General features: G+C 36.7%; 1 protein-coding gene across 4 annotated transcripts in view; it reads right to left on the minus strand.

Moving 5' to 3' along the window:
* Nucleotides 1–16,663, minus strand: part of REL (REL proto-oncogene, NF-kB subunit) — a 48,728-nt gene that overhangs the window by 26,895 nt on the left and 5,170 nt on the right. For 3 of the 4 annotated variants that reach the window (XM_055242728.2, XM_055242729.2, XM_055242727.2), the window contains exons 2-4: nt 11,441–11,583; nt 8,710–8,858; nt 2,197–2,288 (exon numbers count right to left, since the gene is read on the minus strand). In XM_055242728.2, the coding sequence (XP_055098703.1) occupies nt 2,197–2,288; nt 8,710–8,858; nt 11,441–11,583 (384 nt within the window). Of the gene's footprint in view, nt 1–2,196; nt 2,289–8,709; nt 8,859–11,440; nt 15,076–16,663 lie in introns of all 4 variants that reach the window. The other variant, XM_063617946.1, reaches the window with a different exon arrangement.

Raw genomic sequence — 16,663 nt, forward strand, 5'->3', positions numbered from 1 at the left:
TACATTTGCAGCATGATTTGGGACAGTTAAATAACAAAAGCCTTGGTATTCTCTTCCATAAAGCGGAATTGTTCCAACGATTAAATAAAGTAGTGTGCATAAAGCACTAATGTTTACTCCCTGACATACAAGAAGTGCTTAATAAATGATAGCTATCACTTATAATTTCCTTGTTTTATATTGCATCTAGACTTACCTGCCTCTTTAAAAGTCTGGCCTATTAATTTGGCAATGAATCACAATTTTAAATGAGCATACTCTTGACCTAGAAATTTTCCACTTCCAAAAATTTATCCTAGGGAAATAATCACACAAGAGCTCAAAGTGTATATTCAGTGGAGCTTTTAAAACAAAATGAAAACAACATACATGTTCATTAATAGAAGACTAAACAGACCGGGTGCAGTGGCTCATGCCTGTAATCCCAGCACCTTAGAAGACTGAGGCAAGTGGATTGCTGAGCTCAGGAGTTTTGAGACCAGCCTGGGCAACATGGCGAGACCCTGTCTCTACAAAAAATACAAAAACTAGCTGGGCATGGGCATGGTGGTGCATCAACAACTTGGGAGGCTGAGGTGGGATGACCACTTGAGCCCAGGATGTCAATGCTGCAGTGATCTGTGATCACATCACTGCACTCCATCCTGGGCAACAGAGCAAGACTACCTCAAAAAAAAGAAAAAAAAAAAAAGATGACTAAATAAACAAATTATGTTCTACCCAAACAATAAAATATTCTGTTAAAAAAAATAAAAACAGATTTGTAAGTATTGACATGGAAAGTTTAAGGTATATTCCTGAGTGGAAAAAAATGAAGGAGCAGAATAGGATATATAGCATGATTCCTTTTTTATAAAATATACATGTCTACATATAACTACACATGTATAAAGAAAATTCTAGAAAAATATACATCAAACTTAATAGCAGTCTCCCCTGGTAAGACTGGAAGAGAAGAAGGGGACTGGTAAGACTGGAAGGGAAGAAGTATGAAAAATAAAACCTAGAGAAAAGAGATGCAGATTTTAGGGCTCATAAAACAGTAATTATCTGTGAATATATTCCTTAAATTATCAACGTATCTCTTAAATTATTTTTATACATCCAGGAAAAATACAAACCAACAGTATAAGGATGTCTCAAATATGACCAAGAAATATATTCTTTGAAAATATTATAGTCATTTAATTCCTGACTTCTGCATATTTAAGTAGCTGCAAAGACTTCAGAATGGAGGCTATTCTAAGTATAGGATGCCAGCAACTAGTGTGGTAGTACTTATCTATTCAAATACAGAGTGCTTACAAGTAACAGTTAGCCAGGGAGTATTAAGCATTTATACTTACAGCATGAGACAGATAGTACCGTAAGTATAAATACTTAATAAATGCTATCCCCAATAAAATTCACTGAACAGTAGATATCTAGTCATATACACAAATACGCTATGAAAATACTTTGTGTAATTTCTATTATTTCTAAGCTTCTTCTTCCACATTGGGATTAAGTGTTACTGGTGAATATACCCTTGAGCTAAATGCACTCCAGTACCTTATAAACACAGTGCCTATTTAACATTCAAAAGGGGGAGTGTATGTTGTCTGCTGGAAGTGGCATAAGGAAGGTCATGTTCAAAATGGATCACAACATTTTGAAGTTTTATTATATAAAATGGTGACACTCTCCAACAATACCAGAAACCTCTCTGTGCATAAGATTTTTTTCAACAACTGTGAAGAAACTATTTTAAACAGTATACTTCATTCCTCAGATACAGGTACATGTCAACAAGTAGAAAAGTAAACACAGAACTTAAAACACAGGTTCAAGATATAAATAGCTGGGCACAATGGCTCACGCCTGTAATCCCAGCACTTTGGGATGCCAAGGCGGGTAGATCACCTGATGTCAGGAGTTCAAGACCAGCCTGGCTAACATGGTGAAACCCCGTCTCTACTTAAAATACAAAAATTAGCTGGGTGTGATGGTGGGCGCCTATAATCCCAGCTACTCTGGAGGCTGAGGCAGGAGAATCGCTTGAACCTGGGAGGTGGAGGTTGCAGTGAGCTGAGATCGTGCCATTGCACTCCAGCCTGGTGACAAGAGCGAAACTCCGTCTCAAAAAAAAAGGGAAAGAAAAAAGAAATAGAAATCAACACTCAAATAAATAGAAATTATTTTATCAAACATACTTACCATTGAATGGATTGATTCCTGCCTTTATTCTTGTAATAATAGCTTCTTTTACTTCTTTTTTCTTCACACATCGAATACCCAAATTTTGGAAACTAGCAGGAAAAAAACAATATTCAAAACTGCATTATAAACACAAGGAATATTGCAAAAATCAAACATACAGCAACACTGAAGTTATCATGCTGTCAGTTGGACATACCAAAGCATGAATGTGCTTCCAATTGCTCTGATAAAGATGAGAGTAAGAAGTGGGGTTATATGGCTGGGCGTGTGGCTCGTGCCTGTAATCCCAGCACTTTGGGAGGCCAAGGCGGGTGGATCACCTGAGGTCAGGAGTTCGAGACCAGCCTGATCAACATGGAGAAACCCCGTCTCTACTAAAAATACAAAATTAGCCAGGCATAGTGGCGCATGCTTGTAATCTCAGCTACTCGGGAGGCTGAGGCAGGAGAATCGCTTGAGCCCGGGAGGCAGAGGTTGCGGTAAGCCGAGATCACGCCATTGCGCTCCAGCCTGGGCAACAAGAGTGAAACTCTGTCTCAAAAAAAAAAAAAAAGAAGTAGGGTTGTACTTCTAAGAACTGTTAAAAGAAAAATAATATATACTATATCATTCTAACATACAGTGTTTTACAATTACATCTTACTAATATGCCTATGTCAAACATACCAAAATATAGATTAACAGTAAAGCAACACCAAATGGTAAAATTTACCTCCCAAACAAATTCAGAATCAAATCAATAAAGTTGTATGTTTGACAATGTAAAGCAAAAGCTGTAAAGAGATGTTCACAGGTTGAAACCCACAGGTATGTTTTGCTAGGCTCAAAAAGTGTTGCCTATATTTTTAAAAATCTGCACAGGTTATCTACATTTAGAAATCAGGTAATTGCATATGAACATCTGGATTTCCGGCTACATTTTAAAGACCTGGCAATACTAGGTTGGCACAGAAACAACAGGCTAGGGACTGAGCCCCATTTATGCAGGGCTCTTTAGTTTGCTACAGTGCCTGTTAGTCCTCCTACACTTGATCCACATCACTCATTTACGCTGCTTGCCTAGCTCCACAGAGATTTGCTTTTTGAGCCCTGAATTCACTGTTACTAGCAGTAGAATATGTTTTGTGCCCTATTATATAAAGTTATAGCCATGCATCATAAAAAATTACTAAAACGTTTTTGTATTAGAAAGAAGTTTAATGCTAACAATATTTAACAAGTTTCAAAATGTAATTTATGAAAAACTTCCCAATAGCTACAAATACTACTAATTTGCATATGTGTAGCATAGATGATGGTGGGGGGAACTCCCCCACCACCACCAGTCATACTTGTTCCCACATGGAAAAACCATGACATCAGTAAAATTGGGTGGGTGTGAATAAGGAAGCAAAACTCAATTATAATAACATTACTATTGTTCAAACTTCACATGGCACTTGCAACCGGAGGCTACTTTGTCTGCCTGTCTCCATACTCATGCTGTCTTATGCTCATGCTCTTCACATTCAACACACTTACAATTTTGCTAGCATCTAAAATATCTTTCACATTTCCTTCCTCTGCCTTCAATAACTACAAAAATAAATCTTAAAAAACATTTTTTTTTGAGATGATCTCACCCTGCCACCCAGGCTGGAGTGCAGTGGCACCATATCGGCTCACTGCAACCTCTGCCTCCCAGGCTCGGGTGATCCTCCCACCTCAGCCTCCTGAGTAGCTGGACTACAGGTACATGATACCCTACCCAGCTAATTTTTGTATTTTTGTAGAGCCAGGGTTTCACCAGTTGCCCAGGCTGGTCTCAAGCTCCTGGACTCAAGCAATCTGCCTGCCTCAGCCTCCCAAAGTGCTTGGATTGTAGGCATGAGCCACTATGCTTGGTCAGCTAAATCTTGAATTCTTAATCCTTTCTTGAAATCTTGCAACTATAATCCTCTTCCTCAAAAGCATTCTACTTCTTTGAAAGATTCTTGGTTTGATTCTTTTTCTTTGGTAAAAGATTTTATAGAATTCTTCATATTAATACATTTATATTACTTTATTTTGTTTCATCTGAATAATCTCATATTTGACTGCTATTCACAGAATATTAGGGGTGGTGGTAATTTTTGAAATTCTGAAATGAAGGATCAAAAGATTGTTTGAATCAATTATTCATTCATTCATTCACAGACATTCAACAAGCTTTGGGGTTCGTACTATATACCAAAAACTCTGCAAAGTAATGGGGATATACAATCCCTTTCCTCAAGAAGCTTTCTAGTGGAAAGATTGGCAAACTGTAACTCATGGACCAAATCCAACATCTTGTCTGTCTTTGCAAATAAAGTTTTATTGGAACACAGCCAAACTGATGTTTACATATTATCTATGGCTGCTTTCATGCTACAACAGCAGAGCTGAGCAACAGAGGCCATACAGCTTGCAAAACTCCAAACATTTACTATCTAGTACTTCACAGAAAAAGTGTGGTAGTCTCTGGTCAAGCAGATGTACATTAAATAATCACACATACACAAATGCTAAACTGCAATCATAACAAGTTTTATGAAGGAGGTATACATGATGTTATGGGAGCTTATGCTGGAACAGAAGAAAAGACACTTCCAGGCAAAAGGAACAGGCCACACAAAGACCCCTAGAAAAGAGCACTGGAAACAGAGGAAACTAAAGGAAGGCTTTGTGAGTGGAGTATAAAAATTAAGGAAAGCAGAGTTTAATAAAAGGCTAGAAATAAAGGTGGGTCATGTGGGCCTTATAGGCTATAGAAGGAATGCTGTCTTTATTCCAAGAGCCAAATAAACCCATTAAAATGTTTTAAGCAAGGGAAAGACAATTCCGTTTGTATTTTAAAAGATCACACTGGCTAAAGTGAGGAAAGATAGAGGGTTTGGAAAAGGTACAAAATGGTTGATGCAAGACCAGTCAGGAGGTTATTCCAGCAGCCCCAGTTTAGGCTATAGTGGTAGTATGATGGTGATGAATTTCACTGAGTGAAGTGGATAGATTCAAAACCACTTGAGAAGGTAACTGTTAGTAGATTCAACATGTACACCTGGATGAGGAATGCCAGAGATGACACCTATAGGTCTTTTATAGCAATCACTAACATATGGCACATTAGGAGACCAATTATGAGGGGAAAGAGATATGATCACCGTAAAATCATGTTTGGGGAATATTCTATTTGAAGTGCTTTTTTTTTTTTTTTTTTTTAAAGAGACAGGATCTCGCTATGTTGCCCAGGCTGGACTCAACTCCTGGGCTCAAGCAATCCTCCTGTTTCGGCCTCCTGAGTAGCTGTAACTACACGCATGGGCCACTGTGCCTGGCTACTTAAGGTACTTTTGAGACATTTAAGGGAATATGTTGAGAAGGCAATCAGACTTACTACCATTTCCTACCAGAAGGAACCAAGAATCTCTGGAAAAAGCTGATGACTTCAGGGCTGGGGCAAACAAAGCACAAGTTGGTCAGGCACAGTGGCTCATGCCTGTAATCCCAGCATTTTGGGAGGCTGAGGCAGGAGGATCACTTGAGGTCACGAGTTTGAGACAAGCCTGGCCAACACGATGAAACCCCGTATCTACTAAAAATACAAAAATTACCTGGGTGTGGTGGTGCACGCCTGTAATTCTAGCTACTTGGGAGGCCAAGGCACAAAAATTGCATGAACTCGGGATGGGCAGGTTGCAGTGAGGTGAGATCGCACCACTGCACTCCAGCCTGGGCAACAGAGGGAGGCTCTGTCTCAAAAAAAAAAAAAAAAAAAAAAAAAAAGGAAAAAAAAAAGAAAAAAGAAAAGCACAAGTCTTGAACATTTTGTTCTGTCAAAAAGTAAAAAAGTGCTCAAAGAAAGATGAGGGCATATCAAAAAAACACAGGAGACAGTTTGAAGAGGCTTGCATTAGTCAAATCTGGGTCAATTTGAAAATCAAAAGAATAACAGAATAACCATAATACATTAAATACAAGAATGCATGAATTTACAGTGATACTTTTTAAATGGAGAAACAGAGGAAGGGAAAGTTCTTCTTTATAATAGAATGCCAAGATAATATTGCCAATAATGTGAAAAACTGAAGGGATATTTTGAGAGTTATACTGTATCGCTTCTATAGATTTCTTGCCCAAAATGTTTTATGTTAACATGAAAATAGTATTCATGTTAAATATAATGCTACCTATAGTGTGTAATCCTTAATGGGATCCTGAATTGGGGAGAGAGTTGGAACAGCCATAAAGAGCATTATTAGGACAATAAGTGAGGTGATCCAAAAATTTAACTGCCTGTAACTAAGAAAGAACAGCCAGAAAAGCAGGAAGTAAAATGGAAGTTTGTTTTCACAGAAAGCAAGGAATAAAAATGTTTCAAATAAGGAGTGATCACGTGTAAAATGTTGTTGGGAGGTCAAGTAATACAGACAAATATTTGCCAAGTGTGTATAATACTAGATATTTTGTTTTGTGTTATTATTGTAAGAGGAGCATTTAAAGTATTTTTTTCTAAACGGTTATTACTAATATATTTGGAGACTATTAATCTCTTTTCTGTTGCAATTAGTTCATTTTTCCCCAAAAGCCAATACATGTTCATTACAAAAATGAATTATAAAATATAAGTTAAAAGAAAAACATAAAACCCTACAATCTTACCCACCCGACTACTATTAATACCTTAGTATTAACATATACATATCATGTATATGTATAAATTTATCTTAGACAAAAATAAAATTATTCTTTACGTGTTGTTTTAAAACCTATTTATCTGGCCAGGTGCCGTGGCTCACACTTGTAATCCCAGCACTTTGGGAGGCTGAGGCACGTGGATCACCTGAGGTCAGGAATTCGAGACCAGCCCAGCCAACATGGTGAAACCCTGTCTCTAATGGTTTAAATACCAAAAAATTAGCTGGGCATGGTGGCACATGCCTGTAATATCAGCTAACATGGGAGGCTGAGGCAGGAGAATCGCTTGAACCAGGGAGGTGGAGGTTGCAGTAAGCCGAAATCATACCACTTCACTGCAACCTGGGCAACAAAGCAAGACTGTCTCAAAAAGAAAAAAAAAAACACAAAAAACAGAAAACCTATTTATCTAATATATTGTCACTATCTTTACATACCAATAGACATATTGGCAATATGATTTTTAAGGCTGTACAGGAGTACGTTGCCTGAATGTATCAGTTTATTTAATTAATCCCCTTTGCTAACTATTTGGATTGCTTCTAGCTTTTTGCATTAGAGCATAATGTCTGAATACACTTAATTATTTTCTGAGGCTAAACTCCTAGAAGTGGAACGGCTGGCTCAAGAGGCATTAATATTTTTCGGGCTTTTGCTATGTAGTTAAATTGCCCACCAGACGTCTTTATTAATTTACATTCTAACATGATGAATGGGCCCATCTTCTGGTAGCCTCACTATCATGAAGTATTACATGATTACTTTTATCTTAGAACTATTGTTGTATGTTAATTCCATAACTTGCCACTTTCTAAATAATAACTCCATAGAGTTTTCCAGTTGATTTTTCTCACATCCAGGCATTTTTACGTTAACTGTAAATGGGCGTGGCACAGCAACTCACACCTGTAATCCCAAGCACTTTGGGAGGCCAAGGTGGACAGACTGCTTGAGTCCAGGAGTTCATGACCACCCTGGGCAACAGGCAAAACCTCATCTCTACAAAAAATACAAAAATTAGCCAGGCATGGTGGTGCATGCCTGTAGTCCCAGCTACTCAGGAGGCTGAGGCTGAAGATCGCTTGAGTCTGGAGGTGAAGGTTGCAATGGGCCGAGATCATGCCACTGCACTCCAGCCTGGGTAACAGAGTGAGACCTTGTCTCAAAATAATAACAATAAGTTAACTATAAATGAAAAGACAGAGGCCGGGCACGGTGTCTCACACCTGTAATCCCAGCACTTTGGGAGGCCGAGGCAGGCAGATCACCTGAGGTTGGGAGTTCCAGACCAGCCTGACCAACATGGAGAAACCTCATCTCTACTAAAAATACAAAAAAATTAGCCAGGCGTGGTGGTGGATGCCTGTAATCCCAGCTACTCGGGAGGCTGAGGCAGTAAGAATCGCTTGAACCCAGGAGGTGGAGGTTGCAGTGAGCCGAGATTGCGCCATTGCACTCTAGCCTAGGCAAAAAGGGCAAAACTCCATCTCAAAAAAAAAAAAAAAAAAGGACAGAGTGAAAAATTATTTCAAAAACTGTCCACCCCAAGAAAGGAAATCACAGTATACAATAAGTTTACGTTTACTTTTAATAACAATAAAAATGTCTTCCTGCTGACCATCATAAGATGTGTCTACTAACGAAGAATGAAAGGGTAGTTCTAATGCAAATAGTAAAAATGTAAGTGTAAAATATAGTAAATAGAAGTAAAATGAGAAAATTATTCTGCTAAAAAGTAACAGATTGTCATGGAGAAGAAACAGAACATCCTATATCTTATCTTATTTCTGAAGATGTCTGTAACTGTGTACTTACAACAGAGGTCTGCGTTCTTGTCCAAATTCCGCTTCATAGTAGCCGTCTCTGCAGTCTTTTCCAACTAAATCATGAGGATGAGGTTTATATGGGTCATTCTTTGTTACTAATGTAATTCTCACTTTTCCTTTTCCATAATAGTTCATAATCTGAAAAAACGGGGAAATTAAATATATGATCCAAATAGATTGCATTATAAACTGATCTACTAAATGAGAATTCAATTTACATTAATTATAATGTAAATTGAACTTGCACTAGATAGATAAAATCCAACTGACGAACAACTGCAGTTTAGATGAAACTTTCCAGAGAATACCAGTACAGAAGAACTTACCTCTCAGTTTCTTGACATGTTTTCTGCCCTAATTTCAATTGGTCATATCATTTGCCTGGGCTTATTTTCCTTTCAAAACAAGTAAAACTCTACCCAAATTTTACCCATAGAACATGAGAAAACAGATGTTAAGTCACTAAATGCCCAGCTCTTTAAAGTACTGTCATACCATAAACATTCCTTGAAAATATATTTAAGCCATATTGGAAAGGATAGCACATAAATATAATCATTTTACTTAATATGTGACATTTCACTTCACAAAAATATTTGTTCAGTAAGCTTACCCCAAGTGTTTACTCTAGAATAGGCAATAAATCAAATTAAGTTTAACAACAACAAATTTCACATAGAAAGTATAGCTAGAACGCAGAGTAAAAAGGAGAGTTTAACATGGAAGAGGAAGGACAGGAATTAATGCTTAGTTTGAAAGCTAGTAAATTTGCAAGAACAAAGCAGGGAATATAAAAACCAGCATACCACAAAGGAGCAAGGTAAAGTAAGAATGGGTAGCTTACGAGGTAGAGGGCACTAAAATCCACAATTTTGAATTTAAATAGAATTTGAAAGTAACCAGGAAGTATTACATTTCTTTCTGTATGAAAGAGAAGATAATTGCTCAAGACTATAAGTAGGCAAATACAAAACTCAAGCTGTAAAGTGTTTAGGACCTACTGGAATGGTAAAAATACGTATCTTAGAAATAGAGATGCATAGGAAAAGATGAATTATGAAAAAAAGTTTAAAAATGACTCAAAAAACTGGAAAAATAGTATTTCCTTATTTCCTTTTTATTAGCATCTCATCCATCTTAACATTTAAAAGACTTAGCCCAAATCCGTATTACTGCCAAAAATGTGATAAAAATAGAAATCTGGAATTCAATATATAATTTTGCCATTGGTTTATTCTATAATTCAGCAATTCCCTTTAAGTTCATCAACAGAATAGATTTTGTAAATAATCTAGTTATAAAACAGAGAATTAAGATCTGTTGATAAAAGTAACACTTTTCAAAAAAAAAACAAAAAAAGCAACACTTTTCAAAATCTACTTTGCCATTAAAGTTTTTTAATTGGCATTTAAAGGATAAACCCTTCACTGAAAGTCAAAGAAAAATAGTTTACAAATAGAAAATATAAATTTAGTACATTGGGCTGGGCATGTTGGCTCACACCTGTAATTGCAGCATTTTGGGAGACCAAGGCAGGTGGATCACGAGGTCAGGAGATCGAGACCATCCTGGCTATCATGGTGAAACCCTGTCTCTACTAAAAATACAAAAATTAGCTGGGCGTGGTGGCGGGCACCTGTAGTCCCAGCTACTCGGGAGGCTGAGACAGGAGAATTGCTTGAACCTGGGAGGCGGAGCTTGCAGTGAGCCGAGATCACGCCACTGCCCTCCAGCCTGGGCAACAGTGAGACTCCGTCTCAAAAAAATAAAAAATAAAAAAATAAATAAATTTAGTACATCTTGGCTGGGCGCAGTGGCTCACGCCTATAATCCCAGCGCTTTGGGAGGCTGAGACGGGTGGATCACCTGAGGTCAAGAGTTCGAGACCAGCCTGGCCAACATGGTGAAACCCCGTCTCTACTAAAAAATACAAAAATCAGCTGGGGGTGGTGGTGGGCATCTGTAATCCCAGCTACTTGGCAGGCTGAGGCAGGAGAATCACATGAACCCAGGAGGTGGAGGTTGCAGTGAGCCGAGATCGTGACATTGCACTCTAGCCTGGGCGACAAGTGTGAAACTCTGTCTCAAAAATAAATAAATAAATAAATTTAGTACATCTTATAACTATTAGTATGTTTACCAAAGTCATTTTTGGTCAAAAGCTTTTTAAAGTTTATGCTAATGTGAAAAAACTGTATTTATAATATGGTATTTCAAATCAGTCAATGACCCAGAGAATCAGAGACAAGCAATAAAGTTAAGAAAAAGGAGAAAAAAATGTTCTAGCCCTAAGACTAGCCAAGAAGAATTATGATCGAGTTCTCAAATCCATGTTTAATCTACAGAATAATACCACTCACCTCTGTAGAGAATGGATTTTCCTTATCATCTTTGTGTTCCATGAAAAAGAACATGATCCAAAAGCTGCCAGTGTACTCTCAACATTGAGTCACTCTACTTAGGTTAATACACAAGCACCATAGAACTATCTGCAGTGGGAAAGACTCCATTTTATATTTAAGAAATGTCCTTAGACATCTTTTTAATGTCTTTTTAACAGATGTCTTTTTAACAGATCCGTTTAAAAAAAAAAAAAAGGAAAAAAGAAAAAGATAAACCTGTGGAGATGACTGTGAAGAAACTGGCCCTTTAAAATAATTGCTATAGCTAATATATGAAGCAACTAATAGCGAGATAGACACAGAAGACGGCTCTATTACCTGGATAGAAGGGTATGTTCGATTGTTGTCTGTGCTGTGCTCCCCTGGAATGCTGCCTGCTGATCGCCCTTCACATTTGTATCTAAAACGCATTCCCCTCTGCCTAGGTTGTTCAATTATCTCTATATATGGGTTATACACACCTGAAAAAGTTTTTAAAAAGGAGGAGGTCAGTGAGATTAATATAGCAATTAATAATGGATTTTAACACTTCTGTTTTTTCATAACAGCAGACTAAAACAAAGATTTTTTTCCTCCTAACATTAAATAACAAGGCTGAAATGTTATCTTGGAGATTGGCTGGGAGAGGCACCTTTTTTTTTCCATTCAAATTGAGTCCCTATGTAGTGTCAAAACAAGTCATTCAAACCATATTGATTGGTTAGCACTTTATAGCTTAATATCTATAGCTAACGTCAATATGAAGTTCTGAGATAACCACTTCAGAGATATCCGCCTCCCACGTGAGACCTAGCAGAAGGGTTTCCCCCAAGATTCCCCAAGAAGTGTAAAGAAGATAGTATTCAGAAGTAAAATATTACACTCCTAAAGTGAGTTTAATATATTTAACTGCTTGATTTTACATCATATTCATAACAATGAATGAAAAGACCATTCACTGAAAATGAAAATGCATTTAAATCCTTGCAGAAGCATATGTAAGTTTTTTATATCTCCATTGAAATATTAAAGGACTTACACATAGTATATCAAAACAAGCCCCAGGAGGGACTTTAGGCTCAAAGAATGTGCAATCAGTCCCATGTAAACCTTTTCTAAAGACACAACAGAGAAAAAAAAGTATTTACTTTCTATAATAACTAAAATTCAAAATATGCATCTGCAGAATGAACTGCTGATACACATAACATGGACGACTCTCAAAATCATTATGCTGAGTGAAAGAAGTTAGACCAGAAGAGCACATACTGCATGATTCCATTTATATGAAACTCTAGGATATGTAAAGTAATATACAATGAATGATAGCAGATCACTGGTTGCCTAAGAACAGGGATAATATGGTGGATAGGAAAGGCAGGGGGGACAATGGACATGTTAATTATCTTGTGATGATGATTCCAAGGTGGTATACATATGTCAAAACTTATCAAATTGCATACTTTAAAAGTACAGTTTGTTGTACCTGAATTATATGTCCGTAAAGCTATTTAAAATATATGCAACTTTACTATCTTTTATTATCCAAATTGTGGGGGAAAAGGTAAATAGACACTCAACTGTACTTGCAAGTAGGGGAGTTAATAGGGGTGTGAAGATGTTTTCCATTAAAATATAATAAGTGTTCCTTAATCAGTTTAGTGCTGACTAAGGCTTATCCTGTTAGAATGCAAGCAATCCTGAGAAATGGTAACACAGTGGGCCTTATCAGAACAGTATGGAGAAGAGGCCTTTAGAATCCTACCCCAGCTACTTCTTAACAGTAAGACCACGGAAATGTTATTAAAATTAAAAATCTCTTAGTTTCCTCCTCTGTAGAATAGGAATAATCATAATAGCACCTACCTCACTGGGTTGTTGTGAAGATGACAGATTATATGTGCTAAATTCTTACCAAGTGTCATATATACATATACATTCAATCAATGGTGTCTACATGAAAAAATGCTCATCATCACTGGCCAGCAGATAGATGCAAATCAAAACCACAATGAGATACCATCTTATACCAGTTAGAATGGCAATCATTAAAAAGTCAGGAAACAACAGGTGCTGGAGAGGATGTGGAGAAACAGGAACACTTTTACACAGTTGGTGGGACTGTAAGCTAGTTCAACCACTGTGGAAGTCAGTGTGGCGATTCCTCAGGGATCTAGAACTAGAAATACCATTTGACCCAGCCATCCTATTACTGGGTATATACCCAAAAGATTATAAATCATGCTGCTATAAAGACACATGCACACGTATGTTTACTGCAGCACTCTTCACAATAGCAAAGACTTGGAACGAACCCAAATGTCCAACAATGATAGACTGGATTAAGAAAATGTGGCATATACACACCATGGAATACTATGCAGCCATAAAAAATGATGAGTTCATGTCCTTTGTAGGGACATAGATGAAACTGGAAACCATCATTCTCAGCAAACTATCGCAAGGACAAAAAACCAAACACCGCATGTTCTCACTCATAGGTGGGAATTGAACAATGAGAACACATGGACACAGGAAGGGGAACATCACACACTGGGGCCTGTTGTGGGGTGGGGGAAGGGGGGGAGGGAAAGCATTAGGAGATATACCTAATGTTAAATGACAAGTTAATGGGTGCAGCACACCAACACGGCACATGTATACATATGTAACAAACCTGCATGTTGTGCACGTGTACCCTAAAACTTAAAGTATAAAAAAAAAATGGTGTCTATTATTTCAGATGCTTTCTTGATAAAAATGATTTAGTGATACCATGGTGGTATCCCAACTATCACTCTAAAGGACCTTACAGAAGAGCAGGGCAAACAACATATATTATTAGACTACAGAAGGAAGGAAAGCACTAATAAAATTCTGCGGAAATAAGGGCGAAAGAGTCAGGAATGCCCAACTGTGTCAGTGGAAAAAGAGCGGTTAATGAAGCAAAAGAGCAGAGGAAATGAAGAGGAAAAAGGTAGGTATTCCAGGGAAAAGGGAACAGTGTGTCCACAGAGGAGGGTTTATTTAAGAATCACCAACGTAAATGGAATACACTTTCTCTCTTAAAAAGAGAACTAAAAGTCAGAGCACACTTGGCAATGTGGATTTCATTTTATGTGTGATGAAATCAATGAATATTTTGATGCAGGCAAATCACATGATCAGATTTGCATTTTAGAGTAAAACTTTTAGTTACAGCAGACAGAGAGAAAAAAGAAAGCAACGTGATCAGTTTAGAGACCACTATAATAACATGGGCAATGATGAGGGTATGTCCGATATATGGCAGTCATAAAAGGAATGAAGGATTATTTAAAAGATAAAATTGACAGCACCTGGTGCCTGAACATTAGGGTTAAAAGAAATTAAAGAATCACTGATAGCTCAGAAATTAAAGAATCATTGATGATTCCATGGCTTCTACTTTGGGTTACTGAATAAAGTATTACTGTAACTTTCAATTTTATTCTGTATGGTGCAAACTCCCTGTGTTTGAATCTACTACCTATTTGTTTATTCAAAAGATGAAGAGCCAGAGAAAACTGACTTTAACCTAAACAAGTTCATAATCCTTATTTCAGTTTTGCTCAAAAACATAAGATATGCAGATGAGTATTTCACAATTTTATCCTTGCATATTTTAAATATTTTAAATTCACATTGCAAATTTCAAATATTTCATACCCTTATATATCCTTGTAGGAGTATTTAAGAAAGTATATTTTCCTCTTAAAAACTGTTAAAATCAACATTATTTTTAAGTCACATTTTAAATAATTTATGTGGCTGAAGTAAAGGCCAAATAAATCCCTGCCCACTACTTATTTAAAGGTGTCTTGGTGCGAAACTAATATAAAACGACATCGTTAATGATAAGTGTTTAACTTTGGGAGGACAGAGTGTGAATAAAACTGCTAGGTTCACAGTGAACATTCAAATATTTCACTGAGGCTGGGCATGGTGGCTCATACCTGTAATCCCAGCACTTTGGGAGGCCAAGGTGGGTGGATCACTTGAGGTCAGGAGTTCCAGAGCAGCCTGGACAACATGGTGAAACCCCATCTCTACCAAAAATACAAAAAATTAGCTGGATGTGGTGGCAGGCACCTGTAATCCCAGCTACTTGGGAGATTGAGGCAAGAGAATTGCTTGAACCCAGGAGGCGGAGGCTGCAGTGAGCCAAGATTGTACCACTGCACTCTAGCCTGGGTGACAGAGCGAGACTCCGTCTCAAAAAAAGAAAAAAAAAACAAAACACAAAAACAAAAACAAAAAAACCCAAAACTTCATTGGTTACATGACACTTCTTTAGATTGTTTATAAAAAGAACAGAAAAGTAGTTGTTGAAAAGATTAAATAAAATATTTTTAAGGAGTAAAAATTAATAAATATCAGTTATCGTGTAATATTAAGTAGTTAAAGTCCTTGGAATTTATTTTTCCTATTGCAGAAGCTCTTAATTGGTAAAAATTAACAAGCTGGGGGAATGTAGAGTATTACAACCAAGTAACACAGTATACTGTAATACTCTACATTCCCCCAACTGGAAATAATCTCCCCTCCTTTAAACTACCATAGTATTCTGTGTATAGCAATTATTCCAAGTAACTGTAATTTACGGAAAACTTACCGTCTTATTTCTTCTTGATAAAGGTACTTGTTTCATTTCTTCAAGCTACTTGAAGGCAGAAATTGTGTTTAACTCATCACTGCCTTGTACAGAGATATTCATTAAACATCTATTGAATGAATGACTAAAAAATCTTAAGGTCTTTTGTTTATACAAGTTATTCAAACGTTACATAATCATGTAAGTGATTAGTCAGATTTTTAAATTAGATTCCACTACTAAGGAAAAAAAATAGTGCTTTGTAGGTACCAGGATTGCTACACCTCAGTATTTCCTCATACTCATTCCTATTTTATCTGTGTTTATGATTTTTAAAAAACTTCCCAGCTATAAATCATTTATATAATGCATCAGTACAATACACTAGTTATCTCCTTCCTCAGTACTGTGCTTTGCGCAGTGCCATTCTTCCTGAATATAAAATGTGTTGAAATGTAGTCATCTATGGAGTGGAAGAGGGTAAAATATAAATCAGGAAATTGTAGGGAAAATAAGTACTCAGTTAAGATAACCTCAAATCGCCACAGTTTTGAAAAGCACCAAAACGTCTCCAAAATTGGCTCTAAACAAATTGATTACTGTATTTTTCTTTAAGCATACTATGCAAAGCTGGGACTGACCCCTATATTCTGAATAGTATTTTAAAACGCTAATATACATCAGAATAACATCTAAAATACAGCCAAAATGTTCGTAAGATATATTTATGTTTTTATTTGCACTTAGGCAAGAAAGAGTGCTATTTTAAAACATAGTGTCTATCTAATAAAGTATGTTTTTAAAATAAAAAATTACATTGAAATAAATGTTTAAATGGATCATAAATTATCAGAAATAGACACATTATAACAAACACCTTATTGCTAGAATTAGCAACCAGCATCAAGTATACAGAAAAAAAAGTTAATTATTGTAATTAAAACATTAAG

The sequence above is a fragment of the Symphalangus syndactylus genome, chromosome 14 (genome assembly GCF_028878055.3).
Source record: "Symphalangus syndactylus isolate Jambi chromosome 14, NHGRI_mSymSyn1-v2.1_pri, whole genome shotgun sequence".
NCBI classification, from domain to species: domain Eukaryota; kingdom Metazoa; phylum Chordata; class Mammalia; order Primates; family Hylobatidae; genus Symphalangus; species Symphalangus syndactylus.